Source organism: Neofelis nebulosa, chromosome 6 (assembly GCF_028018385.1).
Source record: "Neofelis nebulosa isolate mNeoNeb1 chromosome 6, mNeoNeb1.pri, whole genome shotgun sequence".
NCBI classification, from domain to species: Eukaryota; Metazoa; Chordata; class Mammalia; order Carnivora; family Felidae; genus Neofelis; species Neofelis nebulosa.
Genome location: NC_080787.1, coordinates 82,118,521 through 82,136,335, shown reverse-complemented (window position 1 = coordinate 82,136,335; position 17,815 = coordinate 82,118,521). Strand labels below are relative to the sequence as shown.

General features: G+C 36.9%; 1 protein-coding gene across 4 annotated transcripts in view; it reads right to left on the bottom strand.

Moving 5' to 3' along the window:
• The window catches only part of ORC3 (origin recognition complex subunit 3), a 63,326-nt gene that overhangs the window by 13,903 nt on the left and 31,608 nt on the right, over positions 1 to 17,815 (bottom strand). For all 4 annotated transcript variants that reach the window (XM_058734671.1, XM_058734669.1, XM_058734670.1 and 1 more), the window contains 2 exons: positions 12,534 to 12,650; positions 11,307 to 11,386 (listed from right to left, as the gene is read on the bottom strand). In XM_058734671.1, coding sequence (XP_058590654.1) covers positions 11,307 to 11,386; positions 12,534 to 12,650 — 197 coding nt within the window. The remainder of the gene's footprint in view (positions 1 to 11,306; positions 11,387 to 12,533; positions 12,651 to 17,815) is intronic.

Here is a 17,815-nt window from a genome sequence, read left to right as displayed (position 1 = left end):
TTTGAAATCAAACTTTATTAGTCATAACTTTTAACATGACATTTGTTGGAGGGGGTAGATCCTTCACTTCAGATGTAAACGTCCAGGAATTCGGAGAGTTATCACTCTTTTTCTTACTAGCCAAAGGTAATGTTCTTGTTTCCAGAAAAGCAAAAGATCTTACACTTTCCCAAGTACTCTCCAGTTTAATATAAAACAAGTCTTGAAGTAGAGCTAATAATGTGACCAACCCTATAAAATCATTAAATTTTTTCAATTAAATTATATATACACAGAATCAACATATGCCTGCTATCATCACTATTATTATTTTTTTAACATTTTTATTTTTGAGACAGAGAGAGACAAAGCATGAATGGGGGAGGGTCAGAGAGAGGGAGACACAGAATCCGAAACAGGCTCCAGGCTCTGAGCTGTCAGCACAGAGCTCGACGCGGGGCTCGAACTCACGGACCGCGAGATCATGACCTGAGCCGAAGTCGGCCGCTTAACCGACTGAGCCACCCAGGCGCCCCTCATCACTATTATTTAGTATCATTCTACAGTCCAGTTGCTACAACAAATTAAGAAAAAAGAAGTGGTGCAAAAAAAAAAAAAAAAAAAGGAAAGAAGAAAGAAGTGGTGCAAACATTACAAAGGAAGATGAAATTTATTATTTGCATATGATGTGACTATAAGATTGGAAAATCTAAAAGAACTGCATAAGTATTAAAGAGTATGAAGGATGTGTGGATGTAAGACATGTATACACATACACCTGTGTTGACACCTTACATGTACATGTAATCCATCTTATATTAAACTATGTAATGGAAAAAAAGAACACATTCAAAATGGCAACAAAAACCATAGAAAACAAAGCAATATACTTTATAACAAATATGTAAGACATATCAAAAAAAGAAAACCCTGAATAAGTGAATAGACATTTAAAGTTTTAGAGATACAAATTCATTCCAAATAAGTCTATACTTTTAACACTTTTTGAAACAAAAGTCCAGTGAGTATTTGTTTAAACCCCAATAAAATTATCCTAAAATTTATATGGAAAAAATAACTGTTCCTTAAAAAGAGGAATAATGTGTATATACTTGACTGTGTACAGTGGGGCTATTAATATATTAAAAAGTATAAGCTACAGTGATTAAAATCAGATGGCACTTTATAGGAATGAACAGGTCAATAATGAGAATAAGTCTACAAAGAGATCAAGGAATATATAGGAGTTTGGTACATAATACAAGGTAGTACTTCTAATTACTGGAGAAGAGATGGAAATAGTTTGAGTATAATAGATCACTACCTCAATATTATTTCAAACAGAATAAAGATGTGAGTATGGCATGGGGATAGGAGAAAGAACTAGTCCATCAATTATAAAATACCAGAAGAAAATAATGATATTTAAGCCTAATAATATCCAGCATCAGCATGAGTGTGGGGAAACAAATACTGATACACTGTTGGCACAAGTGTACGTTGGAAAAAGTGTTTATATTTTAAACACTAAAAGTCTATTAAATGTGTATTTATTTTTGTGAAAATTACACAAATGTAGGAGAACATTTACCCTTGGTGATTACTGTAACAGTGAAGAATTAGAAACAACCCAAATACATATCAAACAAGGGACTGATTAAATAAAATGTTACATTTTCAAAATGAGATATTATGTAGCTGTGATAAAAAATGACATAGTACTAGTGATGACAGTTAACATATATGCACATGTGTATTTGGCAGAATTTGATCTCTACTACACTATATGATGTAGTTATTATTATTTCCACATTAAGAGATGAGGAACAGAGACACAGAAAACTTAAGTAACTTGTCTAGAGTCTGGTAACTGGCAATTGCCAATTTGGTAATTTGACTGGATTAGAACCAAGTCTGGCTTGGTTGGCATCCATGCTCTTACCAACCATGCTGCACCACATTTCAAGACACAGTGTCCACAGTAGGATATTAGGTACAAAACAAATAACTACCACAACAAAAATGAACCAAATTTCAAAACCAAAAAAATGCAAGTTGTAGAACATCCTATCCAGTATGATTTAATACCTGTTTGTGCCTAGAAAAAAATCTAGAAGTACAAACTGTTAGCAGTAGATGACTGGCTTTCAAAGTTATAGAACACGAATGGTAATATCAAAAAGCAATGTTATGTTTTCACTTAGATTATTATTAGAGTGACTCCACTTTGGACAAACCAAACCTGATTGAACAAAACTGAAAACTAAAAAATGAAAATTTTAATTTATCCCTCAAAGTTTTTTATAATAACACCCAAATAGAAAATTAAGGATTGAGGGGCGCCTGGGTGGCGCAGTCGGTTGAGCGTCCGACTTCAGACAGGTCACGATCTCGCGGTCCGTGAGTTCGAGCCCCGCATCAGGCTCTGGGCTGATGGCTCGGAGCCTGGAGCCTGTTTCCGATTCTGTGTCTCCCTCTCTCTCTGCCCCTCCCCCGTTCATGCTCTGTCTCTCTCTGTCCCAAAAATAAAATAAAAAACGTTGAAAAAAAAAATTAAAAAAAAAAAGAAAATTAAGGATTGAGTCTAGCCACTAGACCAGCATGTTTCAAACTGAGTTTTCAAAATGGGTTTCAACCATTAGTAAGTCATGAAACCATTCATTCATTCAGTGAACACTTATTGAATGCCTACTACATACCAGCCACTGTTCTGGGCTTTTGGGATACATCTCAGTGAAACAAAAACCCCTGTATTCATGAAACTTGTATTCTAATGGGTGGGGGATGAGGAGGTAGGGCACAGACAACAAACACTATGTCTCATATTACTATGTATATACTAAAACTTGACATTATTATAGAAAAATATTAAGGGGGAAGTTTGGGGAGGAGCAGATAGGTTTGAATTTCAAAATGATTATTAGGCCTCACTGAGAAGAAGATATTTGATCAACCACGTGAAGGAGGTAAGAGAGTATCTGTAAGAACTTTTCCTGGCAGAGAGAATAATGCATGCAAAGGGCCTACACTGAGTGTATGTCTGGCATGTTCAAGAAGAACATAGAGGTCAAGGCGGCTGGAGTGGAAAGAGAAATCAAGTAGTAGGAAATGAAATAAGAGATAGGCAATGCAGGGCTAGATCACAGAGGGTTGCTATATAGACTGTGGCTTTTATTCTGAGTGAAAAGGGGAGTTCATGGAATTGTTTAGAGCAAAGGAATGAAATTATATGATGTATTTTAAAAGGACTGTGCTGACTGCTGTTTTGAGAAAAACCCATAGGGGGAACATGTATGGAAGCAAGGGAAACCAGTTTTACAATTTTCCATATGAGAGACGATAGTGACTTGGACAGGTGTTACCAGTGAGGGAAGGTGGCAAAAAGAGGTTTGATTCTTGATATATTTTGAAGCCAGAACCCAAGTTTTTGGATTTCAACAATGGGAAGGATAAAAAGATTGACTACACGAAGATTCTAAGGTTAAAGGGAAGATCACACATTCAGTTTTAAACATATTAACTTTGAAATGTATATTGGATATCTAAGTGGAGATGCTAATTAGGTACATGGAATAACAGTCAGGCAGTCAAAAAAAAAAAAAAAAAGTGGGCTTTTGACTAAGCCCTGGCACATTGTAATGTTAGGGTGTCAAGGAGAAGAGAAACCACCAAAGAAGACAGAAGGAGCATGCACTAAAGTAGGAGGAAACCCGAGAGTCGGGATCCTGAATGTCATTAAGGAAAGAGTGCTGTACTGTGCTGGTGCTGATAACAGGTTAACACAAATGAAGACGTAGGACTGACCATTAGATTTAGGAACAGGGAAGTCACCAATGACCTTCTTCAAAGTAGTTTTAATAGAGAGCAAAAACCAAATCAGGTAAGACAGAATGAAAGGAGAGGAACTAGAGACAGTGAGACAGTGCTTTTGAACTCAGGGAGATCCCATTTAGCATTCAGCTTTAAAAGAAATGGCATAAAACTGAAAAGAAAATATCAGAATTATAAAGTATGAAAGCCACCACACGAGATTAAAGAGAAAGGAAAAAACACATTAAGATAGGTCACATTAATGCCAAAAAAGAGCTAATTATGTTTAACCAACTTAAGGCTTATGATACTTAATGTGTTAAAAGCTTTATAGGTTGTTATAAAAGAAATGTTTCCTTAACTAAGACAGAAAGAGAATCGTTTGGCAATCATTAAAAACAACCATCCTGCAGGGCAATGTAGTGTTCTGCTTCATCATGCAGAAAGCCAATAATTCCTGGTTAAGTACTGATTATATAAAGGTCTGATTGAGAACAGGCTATAAGGAGAAACTGGTCAATCCATGGCTAATGCAAAAATCCTCTAAATAATGAGTTCTCAAGTTTTAAACAGACATTGTCATAAATTAGCTTTTAAAAATACTCAAAAATTCAAACCTGCATATATGTCAATGAAAACTAGAAGAAAATAAAAAAGCTTACAAAAAACTATATTCACAGAGATTATCTACTTCAAAGACAACACAACAAAGCAATCATATATGGTAACAAGTGAAAGAGAAACCAAAAATATGCATAATTCTTCCCACACCTTGATATTTCATGTTAGATGCCACTTCCTCCGTGAAACTGTTCGATCTGCTCAGTGGAGGTTAGCACTCTAGACCTCACCTGTCATACATCACAGACTTATTCCCCTGTATTGTAATTGCCTACCTGTCCACCTTCATCTCTCACTTAGCCAAAATTCAGTGTAGATAAGAACTAGGGTTATCTTTGTAATCAGATCGGTGGCTCCACATATCAAGCATCAAAAAAAAAAAAACCCCAACATTTTTTGGAAGGATGAACAAGGCAATGGCCCTGCACTGACAGTTTCATGACCTCAGGCCTTAGTGAACAATAGTTTCCTTATTTACAAATTGGTTCATGTAGGGGAGCACTTGGAAGTTACAGTGCCTTTTGTGGAACACCATGCTCTTTTCTGTGTCAAAATGGGTAAATTAAATTATATATATCATATAGTTAGAAACAACTTGAGTAAACTAAAATATATATATATTTTAAAGATGTATTATATACTTCAATATTTTTATATATCATCTATATTTTATATATTTATACTTCTTTTTCAAAAGAAAAACAGTTGTCAAACTAAGATTAGCTATTTCTGAACGTTTAACAGTTTTAACATTTCTTAGCTACCAGCTCGTTTTCTAACAAAAAATAGCAGGCACTAAAAGTTTGGTGAAGAAAAAATGAAATACAAATTCAGATCTTTTCTGTCCACTGAGATGAAAAAACAAACAAACAAACAAACAAACAAACACTATTCACTATTAGCAGTAGAATATCTTGTTCCAGTTTTGGAACCAATCTGAGATTAACTGCCTCAAGCCATCCAGCTTCTCCACCAATAAAGCCTTTTCTTTTCTTTCAATAGCTTCATTTTTTTCCTCAAAATTTTGTACCTTCTTCTTACTTCCCTTTATTTTCTAGAACAGTGTTTCTCAAAGTGTGGTCCCTTGGCCCATCTGTCCAAATGTGGTGGAGTGTTTATTAAATGCAGATTCCTTCTGTCCACCACACCCCAGTTCCAAAGGATTCAGAATCATTGGGGAGAGGGCAAAAGTATACATGTTTAATACACCTCAGCTGATTGTTATGTACACTAAAGCCTGAAAATCATTACTTTAAAAACAGCAACTATCAACATCTTTTGCTATTGAATGAGCTTCAACAATTCAGCTCGTTGATTTTACCACAAGTGTACAGATGACTATGGAGGACCTGGCATGATGCAGATTTAGGACTGGCAATCCTTGTTCTAAGAAAGAAACTACATTTTAACTGTACAGTCTCATATACCTTCTGCACAGACAAATCTAGATCATCAAAAGCTAAATTATGCTATTTAGTAAGCATCACATGGACTGTGGAGCTGTGCTATTTTTCATTAACTAGATCTTTAAATCTCATCTAAAGTTGATCTGCAAATTCAGGAAACAATGTATTATTTAGATTCCAAATCTCTAGTCTCTTTCAACTAACCTAAAGTGATCAAATGTTAATATTATTACTTGGGTCATGTTTTTTTAACTCAGTGAAAGCTGAGCTGCCCTATTAATATATTACTGTTTAACTCAAAAGCCTTACTCAGAAATTAGAATAATTTCTTTCAGCCTAAATTCCTTTAGCTATCAATCAACTTCAATTTATAAATCTGTTTGTCCAGCAAACTCATAAGGTTATACTTCGGATAAGCAGACCAGACACTGTGGCTTCTTTCATTTATATGTCTGTACTCTGTGCCAAGATGCCTAGTGTCAGGATGGGAAGGGGGTTTTGCGGCCACAGAAGCTTGTTTGGCTGGTTCGTTTTAACATTTGAGGTGTGCTCTGAACATGGACTGCTGGCCACAAACCCACAGAAATTACCTTTTATACTACCTCCCAAATAATTGGAATAGGGCTGAAAAACAGACTTAACTTTGAAGATTCAGATTTAAATTCCAGCTGTGTCAACTGCATAAAAGTCACTCAGTATTTCCAGTTTTGGTTTCCTTATTTGGAAGAAAATGAGATAATCCTAGATAAGTAATTCTCAATTGATGGGGCAAGGGGCAGAATAAATTCCCCTAAGAAGACAGGCACACTTCTCATTACTCTCAGTCCAAGAATCATTGCATAGCACTCCATGGCTACTGATGTGAAATCACAGTACTTTATAGGTCTAGCTGATCCATCATGTTCCTGTAAGTTAAAACTCTAAGGGTATTTTATCAATACCCTTAAAAACTTACTACTGAAGCAAGGTTTTTTTGAATTTCAAAAGTCTGAAAAATGCTTGGTCAAGTGTTTGATTTCTAGATGGCTGTTTAGAAATTCTAATAGAAAGGTAAATTTTTCCTCTCAAGGTCTTTCAGAGCTGACCACAAGAAGCCCAGTGCACTCACGTAGCTCACTGCTGGGTTAGCACCATTTTTACTACCTCCGGTTCCCAAATGGTGTCTTAAGTATATCCTTATATAATAATACATGCTTGATAAAAAATTAACCAACTCATATCCTGCATAGGGATGTGGTCTTCATGCTCCAAGAGTTGACTGAAAGAAGAAAGGCTATGGAAGACATGCAGAACCACTGCACTCATGTCAAATCATGGCCTTTTATAAAGGCATAACTGCATGCTCCCCACGTGTACATCAATGTTTGCTGCATACATTTTAAAAATAACTGTGATATACAATTCTGTAAGTCTTTTTCCACTCATGAATATATGATATTTTCAACATTACAAATACCATGTAAATACACTTTAAAACTGAGATAATTAGCAAATGACATATTAGTTTCACGTGTACATGATTTGGTATGTGTATATACTGTGAAATGATCACCGTAATCAGTCTAGTTAACATCCACCACTGCACATAACTATAAATTTTCTTTCTTGTGATGAAAACTTTTAAGATTTACTCTATCAGGAACTTTCAAATATGCAATACTACATATCACCATACTATAAATTACATCCCCAGGGCTTCTTTATTTTATAACTGGAATTTGTACTCTTTGACCACCTTCAGTCATTTTGCCCACCCCCCCACCACTGGCAACTACCAATCTGTTCTCGGTATCTGAGTTCAGTGTTATAGAGGGACTTCCTAATTCTTATGGCTGAATAATATTCCACTGTGTGTGTATATGTGCATTTTTCTTTATCCATTCCTTGATTGATGGGCACTTGGCTTGTTTCCATGTCTTGTCTATTGTGAATAGCTGCAATAAACATGGGAACACTGGTATCTTGAGTTGGCATTTTCATTTCCTTCAGATAAACACCCAGAAATTGAATTGCTAGGTCAAATGGTAGTTCTATTTTTAATTTTTTGAAGAATCTCCACACTGTTTTCCATAACGACTGCACCAATTTATATCTCCACCAATAGGGCACAAGTATTCCTCACCACCACTTGTTATTTCTTGACTTTTTGATAAGAGCCTCCTAACAGGTATGAGGACAAATCTCATTAAGGTTTTGATTTGCATTTCTCTGATGACTAGTTATGTTAAGCATCTTTTCATGCACTTATTGGCCATCTGTATGTCTTCTTTGGGAAAATGTCTGTTTAGCTCCTCTGCCCATTTTTTTTTTTTTTTTTAATTTTTTTTTTTTTTTAACGTTTATTTATTTTTGAGACAGAGAGAGACAGAGCATGAATGGGGGAGGGTCAGAGAGAGGGAGACACAGAATCCGAAACAGGCTCCGGGCTCTGAGCTGTCAGCACAGGGGCCCGATGCGGGGCTCGAACTCACGGACCGCGAGATCGTGACCTGAGCCGAAGTCGGCGCTCAACCGACTGAGCCACCCAGGCGCCCCTCCTCTGCCCATTTTTTAATCAATTGTTTGTTTTTTCTATTGAGTTGTAGGAGTTCTTTATATATTTTGGATATTAAACCCTTATCAGATGTATGATTTCCTAATATTTTCTCCCATTTAATAGGTTGCCTTTTCATTTTATTGATGGTTTCTCCTTTACTGTTTAGAAGCTTATTGGTTTGATGTAGTCCCACCTGTTTATTTTTGCTTTTGGTATCAAAGCCAAAATATCATTGCCAAAACCAATGTCAAGGAGGTTCACTTATGTTTTCTTCTACTTTTGTGGTTTCAAGTCTATTTTCAAATCTTTAATCCATTTTGAGTTGATTTTTGTGACTGGTGTTAAGAAAGTGGTCCAGTTTTCCCAGCACCATTTATTAAAGAGACTGTCCTTTCTCTATTATCTGTTCTTGCCTCCCCTGTCATAAATTGTCTATATATGTAAGAATTTATGTCTGGGCTCTCTATTCTGTTTCATTCATCTATGTGTCTTTTTTTATGTCAACACCATACTGTTTTGATTACTGACTGTAGCTTTGCAATATAGCTTGAAATCAAGAAGAACGATGCCTCCCACCTGTGTTCTTTCTCAAGATTATTTTAGCTATTCTTTTGTGGTTCCATACAAATATCAGGAATTAAATACTTTTCAATGATCACAAAATATTTCACCAAGTTGATTTATGATTATTTAAACATGTCAGTTTCCATATAAAAGGGATTTTTCAAGAGAAATACTGCCTTTAAGGAACTTAACAAAAAAAGTCAAACTGGAAATGTTTCTAGACTATGTTTCTACAGGACCTCAGTTTTTTTTCCCAAGTGACATTCAGTGATCATTTTAATCTTATTTTCTCTCATGATGTGAACTGTTTGAAGACAGGTGATGGGAATATCTGGTTTCCTAAATTCAGATGATTCTTACTTAGAATGCCTAAACTGACAAGTGTCCTTGACTTCTTTTCCACATCTAATCTGCACAAAAGGAAAAGAAATCCATTCTGGACATTCCCAGATTCTTGGTAGTGCCCAGACTCTAACCTGTCTTTGCTGTACCTGACATATTTCATCCTTAATGCTTTTTATATTCCTATGTTTCTGACCTCAGTTTAGCAAAATGACTGAAACTTCACTTTCTATTTATTGCTTCTGCTTTACTCAGATCCCCAAGCCCATACTTTAGATCTTAGCAAGAATAGTGGAAGGTACAACAGCTGTGAAATCAGATCTGGATTAGAATTCTGGTTCCATCAACAACTAGGAGATCTCAGGCAAATTCTAATTCCTATATATGCTTCAGTATTCTGAGTTGTAAAGTGTGGATAATAGTATCTGCCACAAAGGTGTACTTGTGTATTAGACAGGAAAGTTTACTGAAAGTGCCTACCTAACACAGTGCCTGACACACTGCAAGCTTTTATAAACAGTGGTTACGACTGTCACCATTACTATTATTGCTCATGTTTCCTTAACCTAGTTTGGAATTGGCATTCTTGACCCTTGACTTGTACCCCAAGATTACTGATGCCAAAAAGATGTAGAAAGAAAAAAGCAAGCCCCTCTCTGACAAAGGAATCTATGAATTTAAGACTATTCAACTGGAAAAGGAAGACAATCACTAATCACAAAAATTAAAGAGGAAACTCAGCAAGAATCAACTAGGTGTTGAGGCAGGAATGTTGACTTGAATAGAAAGCAAATGAAGTCTCCGTTGACATACAGAAGTACACAGAAATCTCTTACTGGCATTTAAAAAACTGAAATAAAACAGAGCTTTTCAGTGGCAATCTAGTTTCCATGGGGAGTTATTTTTCTAGATAGCATAAAATTAGTTTCCTATCTTAAGCTGCACCTGCTAGATCACTGACATTTGTATTATTAAGTCTCTGGACCTAAAGTGCTTTCAATGTGAATTTTCCTCCTACTGTGCCCATCTGTTCTTTTCTTGTGGGCCCAGAGGAAGCCAAGACTTAATAAATATTCAATTCTCAGACTTCTTTATGATATTTTCATATAAGCATTTATATTCACTGAGGAAAATTATAAGTGTGCATGCAGAAACTTAACTCACACTTGATTTTCCTTTCCTCATTTTCCAAGTGGTCATTATTTTTATGGAAGACTAAAAAGTCAACGTATGTATAAGTGAAGCCAAGAAAAACAAATGATTATAACTTTAAAAGGTAAATTTGTCAGGGTGGTAAGTGATCTCTGATATGTGACAACACCAAGATGTCTTATTTATATAATATTAGATAAATTTATGATCTCCTGTGCTAATGAAAGCAGGGCCAGCTCAGATGGGGGTAAGGCATCAAGGCCACTGCCTCCTCATCGCTGGTCCTCAAGTTCAGCAGTGACCTCCTTCACAGGACACATTTCACCAAGTGATGCTGCAACTCCACCCATCCTGGTTGGGGCCATGGTGAGATCACTTTCCATGACTACTTTCCCTGCCATGCCATCAAGCTGGCAAGATTAAAATTATCCATACCTAAGCCCTCCTCAGGTAGTGTCAATATTTGACTAAATGCTCATTTTACTTTAAAAAGCACAAGTTCAGGACACCTGGGTAGTTCTGTCAGTTGAAGTACTGACTCGTGATTTCAGCTCAGGCATGATCCCAGGGTTGTGGGATCGAACCCCGTGTCAGGCTTCAGGCTGAGCATTGAGCCTATTCGACATTCTCTCTCTCCCTCTGCCCCTCTCCCCCACTCTCAATCTCTCTCTAGGAAAAAAAAAAAAAATCACAAGTTCAAAAACAAGGTAAAACCAGCAAAGAAATGGATGGTTGCTACATTAAAACCACCATAAACCACAAACAAGTTCAAGGTATTTACAAATATTAGACACAGCATGGCTACTTAAAAACCCCTTGGCAGGCAACATTCTGGAGGAAAGGGTTATTTATTGACAGGCTTACATCAGACAAAACAGAAAAAAAAACAAAACTACCTCAGCAGCTGCAAAGCTGATGCATACTCCTCTGAATCCCATATGTTCTTTTCTAAACAAGTGCAGTACAGCTCTCTGATCTGTAAGTAAAAAGCACACTTGTAAGGAACCAAAAGTGATGTACTAAGTTACACACTGCTCATTTGACAAAATCATAAATGGTCAAGACAAAAAAATAAATATTATTAAAAACAATCATTTTCTAAAAAAAAAAAAAAACAATCATTTTCTTTAGAGGACAACAGACTGGGCACACATCACATAGGTCAGGCTATATAAGAATACCATTTACATAAAAGCAACATGAGACTACATTGGGACTGGCTGATAATACTGATCACACTGCAATAAGAAAATAATAAAATAAAAGCAATATGTGATTATTAAAAAGAAAGCTTAATGGCAGAAATCCTTTCATAAACAAATCATTCCTATGTATTTAGATTTGTTCTCTAAACCTTTATTTATTTACTTATTAGAGAGAGAGAGAGAGAGAACATGAATGTGGGGGAGAGGAGTGGGGGTGGGGGGGAGAGAATTCCAAGCAGGCTCTACACTCAGCCTGGACCCCAACACCCCAACACCCCAACACGGGGCTGGATCCCACAACTCTGGGATCATGACCTGAGCCGAAATCAAGAGTTGGACGCTTAACCCACTGACCCACCCAGTACCCCTGTTGTCTAAACCTTTGAGGTAGGATGCAAATATTTAGGAATACAGAATTATTCCACTAACATCCACTCTCTAGCTGGTTCACAGGTTTAGAGTATGACACAAAGGCCAGTGGGGCATAATTTTGCAAGGGCAGAAATGCTGTTTCCCTTTTAGTTCTTGGTGGAATGCAAGGTTAACCATTAAGCATTCTCAAACAGATTCTTTTTGCTATTTTGATAAAGTGGGGGGATCAACTCTCTCAGTATACATGACAAAGAAGTGTGAAAGAAAAAGGTTAAAATGCCTTAGGACAAATACATTGGGGGGCGGGGGAGGAGGGGGGAAGCAACACCACTGGGATTCATGTGGTTGTTTCTAGCTGTGGCCATCAGAACAAAATATACTGCTTCAATTACCAGTAATGTGTACAGCTGGAATGGATTTAGATTGTGCACTCAGTGCCTGATTTGGATCCATTTCAAATTCTGATGCCTGAATGCTGCTGAAATCAAAGCAAGAAACTACTGATATTCCTACTGCAGACATTCCAAATGAAGAAGTTCTGGTTACCTGTCGACCCAATGGGTACTTGGGAAGAGAAGAGGTGAACTGATGAAGACATCTCAAAACCAGGAAGTAATTTGTATGGTAAACATGTAAGTTTTCTAGTAAGGATTGTATTTCCTCCTAAAAATCACAGAATACATTACAAATATATAAGTCAGTAATTAAAAGAATAATAAAATCTACCTCACGAATATATATATATATAATTCCTGGAAAACTGGTGAGAAAAGATGCAGAATTACAAATTAATTTCCTTAATTTTGAGAATTAGTAACGCACACAAAATCTAGGATAAAGGCTGGGTATTTCTGATTTAGTATCAGGTCTGGTGATATTTTACACACACCAAAATTAGTCCTGTAGTTTCCTTCTATCTATAGCACTGCCATTATAACTTGGCTCCCCACAACACAAGTGTGCAAAAAAGCACCCTGCTGGATGCCTGCTTATGTCAGTCACCCAGTATGTGCCACAGCGAGGTAGGCCTACCACCCTCTACCTTGCTGGCATCAGAAGGGTGAGAAGATCACTACAGAGCCCAATACCAACATCATTAACAGTTGCTGAGGTTACACTTAAGGCCTATGCTTCTCTTAAAGTACAATTAGAACTGTGTTTCAAAGAAAAACTACAGAAGAAACACCACGGGTGATTCTGATAAATGCCTGCTTTTTGTTGAGAATTTCTAACACTGGTTTTATTCGCTTTACTAATTAAAAAAAAAAAATGAAAAGAGAAATCTAAAGCCATCAAGCTTTAGAATTTAGACTCCAACAAGTATAATATGGGAGATAGTGTCTTAAGAAACTTGTGGGATGACTAATCCCACAAATCAGTTTCAAAAGGGCTTTTTTGTGGGGGGGTGGGAGGGGTATTGTTTTCTAGAACCTTCTGAAACAGTTTAGAAATGATTTTGACACACTACATTCTATCAACATCCAAGTATTTTTCAGACCTCAAATACTTTTATAACTGCTTCATCCTGTAACATTCTCTTAAAAGGATTATGATCTGTGGCATGGTCTTCACATTTTTTTCTTCTCTGTAAGTCAAATAAAGGACTTTAACTGCCAGGCTGCGGTTTTTTTCCACCAGTAATATCTTGCAGATACCCATTATTTTTAGCAGTCAAGCCTGCAGAAAATAACACCTCAGATACGAATAAATTCAAGCAAACCTAACCTATAAAAAGCAACAAATCTGATATATTTTCCTAAACTCTAATGCACTTAGAAATCAATTCCTTCATCAGCAATCTATAGATTATTACCTGAAAGCACAGGGCAAATGAAAAAGCTTTCAGAATCAAAATGTTTTTCCTCCCAGTATTTGAGTTAGTTGGTAATTTCAAAAATCTAGGTCTCCTATCCTAACAAAGGGTACTTTAACTACCACTGGGAGAGTACACTCAGCAATAATTTTACTCTATGCTGTAATATGGAGAGTGCATAAAGCCACTAATTATTTGCCTTAATGTATGCCTGAAGAGCTTTTAAACAAAGAAAAGTATTCTGGAGGGAAAAGAATCTATTACTGATTAATAACCATACTTCATGCTTCTTGAACTACCTATTCCTTTTGCTTAGTGGAGTACATGCTTTTGTGCATGTACAAATAATGGGTGATGCAGAACTGAATTTACTCAGAGGGGGAGGAAACTGAAATACTTTACACCTTGTGGGCAATGTTGCACACTCGAGGGACTATGCCTTGGGTAGGGGTGGAAGGAGGATTATGCACATGCTCTTTTTCCAGATGATCTCAGTCCCTTCCTACCTCTGCGTGATTACATCCCTGTGCCCAGTGGAATTCTAGCATTTAAAACATGTTTTGTTTTGTTCACATAACACAGCATACTATTTTATCCAATGCCCAACTGAGGAAATGGAGTTCTGGTTCCAACACTGGAAGTAAAACTAGCTATGCTGGACTTCATGAGAAATCTGCTATACCCTTCTAAGGGATTTTTCAAGAGTTAAGTTATTTTCACCATCCCACACTTTTGCCTTATGTATTGACTCTGGAACTACTCTCTACATAAGATTCCATTGTTATTTACATCTGTGTTCTTATCAGCTGCAGCAGAAAACATCCAAATGATTAACTTTCTACATGATACTATTCTCTAAATCCTTTGTCTTACTGAGATTCATATCTGCAAATGCTTCTCTCCAGGCCAATTCTTAATGCACTTTATGAACACCTTTTTATAGGTTTTGATGCTGAGAAAATTCTCCACTTAATGCTTACAGCAGCATCACACTATGCACATGTGAAAACAAAGCCTGTTCAAAGAGTAATCTTGTTTTCCATTCGTTAAATTTTTCCTCTGGAATCACAGCCATACACTGGTCATGGCTGCCACTGTTTTATTTCATAACTGTGGTTAGGATGATTCTTTTTTTTTTAAAAAATTTTTTTTTTCCAACGTTTTTTATTTATTTTTGGGACAGAGAGAGACAGACAGAGCATGAACGGGGGAGGTGCAGAGAGAGGGAGACACAGAATCGGAAACAGGCTCCAGGCTCCGAGCCATCAGCCCAGAGCCCGACGCGGGGCTCGAACTCACGGACTGCGAGATCGTGACCTGGCTGAAGTCGGACGCTTAACCGACTGCGCCACCCAGGCGCCCCAGGATGATTCTTTTTAACAGAGATACACTTTGCCTAGTAATATTCATTATTTCCCAAAGAGATATGCTTTCTTCTTTTCTTGACACATGAAGACCTCGTGGTCTTTTCTGATCTTTGATAAAGAGACGCAAACAAAGATATTTCTCTGATATCAAATACAAAAGGGCAGCCTCCTTGCTCCTCTTCAAACATCAAGACAGGCTCCAACCTCAGGTCCTTTCCACTTGCTGTCTCGCTGCTGTTTGGAATTCCCTTCCGCCAGATTCCTGCATGGCAAGCTCTGTAACTTCCTTTAGTCTTTATTCAAAATTCACCTTCTCAGTAAGGTCCTTATTTAAAATGTCAATCCAACTCCCCATGCACACTGAACTTCACATTCCGCTTTTTTCCTTCATTGTTTTTCCTTAGCAACACAGATATTTTACCTATTTCTTTTGATAGCATGTAAGCCCCATGAAGGCAGAGGTTTTTGTCAGTTTTGTTCATTCCTATATTCTCAGCACCCAGATTAACACCTGGCACACAGTGGACCCTCACAAACTTTGTTGAATGAGGAAGTGCATTAATGAACGGAGGCCAACATGCACTCAGTCTCCCTTCTAAATAAGAGCAACCACTTGTTGTCTTGCTGGATGTGGACCAGATTTACTAATTTTTCAACAAAAGATGGAAGTCTGAATTTGTAATGTAAAATGTCTCAATTTGTAAATGTTGACTCAGGGTAAAAAAAACAAACAAACCACTACGGACCTAAAAAGCCACATTTATATTAGGCTGTGGGTGCCCAGTAAATGTATAGTATACCCTTTTAAATCAGCCATCTCCAATCACATCAATCTTGTCTGTCATTCAGTCAAAATCACTCATGTATTCTTGTTTACTTACATGACCAGGCCCCTATTTTTACTGAGCTGGTTACTTTCTTTGGAGAGGAAACCAATACCTATGTAAAATTTAAATATATATAGGTAAAGAAAATATGATCAGACAGAATTATATTTGCCATAATGCTTAGTTTTTGCAATTCTCTTCTACTTTCCATAGTATTTATTACTTTTGTGTCCAGAATGTTATGTATGGGGTGAAGAGTGACACCAGGAAGATTTAAAGTAAGTTATGTAAAAATGGCTGTAAATCTTTATAATATGTTCCTTTCAATCAATTCACTGATAACAAAAGCTGGTAAAACAGACACTGGATTTTAGGAATAAGCGTTATCTGCTGTCCAAGAACACAGCATTTTCTTAGTTATCATCTTGCTAGAATGAAGCATGATTTTTCTCATTATGGAGAAATTTTGACCAACAGTGTTTGGTTCTCAGTGTCTCATCACATGACAGCCAGCTCCTGGAGTGCCAAAGCATGGCTTTCTCCCAGCACTAGTGTGGCCTGTGTGCTTCTCCTCTCATCTGCCTCAGCCTTTTGTTCTCTGTTCCCACTGGGCACTTCAGACCAGCAGCACTTGATGAAGGGTTTGCACTGAAGCTGCCCGTTCCTGCCGCACTACTGTGCTAAAGCCTAGCTTGTTTGATCACGTGTAGTAGTTTGTTTCCAGTCATTTTCTTCCTTTCTTCTCTTTTCTTTTAATTATTTCTCCTAATAGATTTTCCCCCTCCTCCTGCCCTGTCTGTCAAAAGAAATAGAAAGAAGAGGTGGAGGCAAAGGTAGGTGAAAGGCAGGTTACCACCAAACTCATGAAGTAATTCTGTGCCTTTTGTTCACGAATCACCATGAAAAGCATACTAAATGGTGAAAAGAAATCTACCACTAACTTGCTCTGCGACCTTAGATATTTCACTTCCTCTCTCTTGGTTACATTTCTTCATTTGTAAAATGAGCATATTCAATCAGGTTATCTTTCTAATACTAACAAATTACAATTCTAACAAGTCCAAGACCTACTTCCTACTCTCAACCGATTTAAAATCTAGCTGAGTACAGAGGGAATAGAGACATAAAATATTAACAAGTCAGAATAAAAAACTTCACCTGTCACCCGCAAGAGATTGAATCTAAGTTGAAAGGGGTTGAAACCAAGCCAAATAGCTTTAAGGAAGATTTGAATAAAAATATATAAACAGATTTTCTTATGTGAAGTACATGGAATTAGTCATTTATTAAATATACTAAGTATAATGTAACTTCTTGACAAGACAGGATCAACATGAACAGCCATTACCGGTAATAGAGAGGGTGTGGTTGGTGTAGTCAGCACAGGATTAAAATGGGCCTAATCTTAGATATGGTGTTGAGACTTGCTTTTTTTAAAAAGTATTTTGAAAATAAAGTGTGTATATGTGTGTGTGAATGTTTCCTTTTCTAATTTGAGCAGCAGCATGTAGTGCTCCATGACACCTGGCCAAAGCTACCTCATACCAAGTAGTTTTCTAAGCCTCCTACAAATTATCTTCACTGTTAACTTGCCACAGTATTTGGAAAGCTCATTTCTGACTTCTCAAACACTAATACAGAACCTTAGGCACCTTCTCATCACCCTATACTAATTCTTCAATGAAGCGTCACAGAAAATGTATGGCCTATGATGTCAGATCTGGGTATTAATGCCAGATGTACCATTTGCTAATTGTGACACTTTAGATAGGCAAAGTTATTTAATCATTTTGTGACTCTCCTCATCTATACAAAGGGATA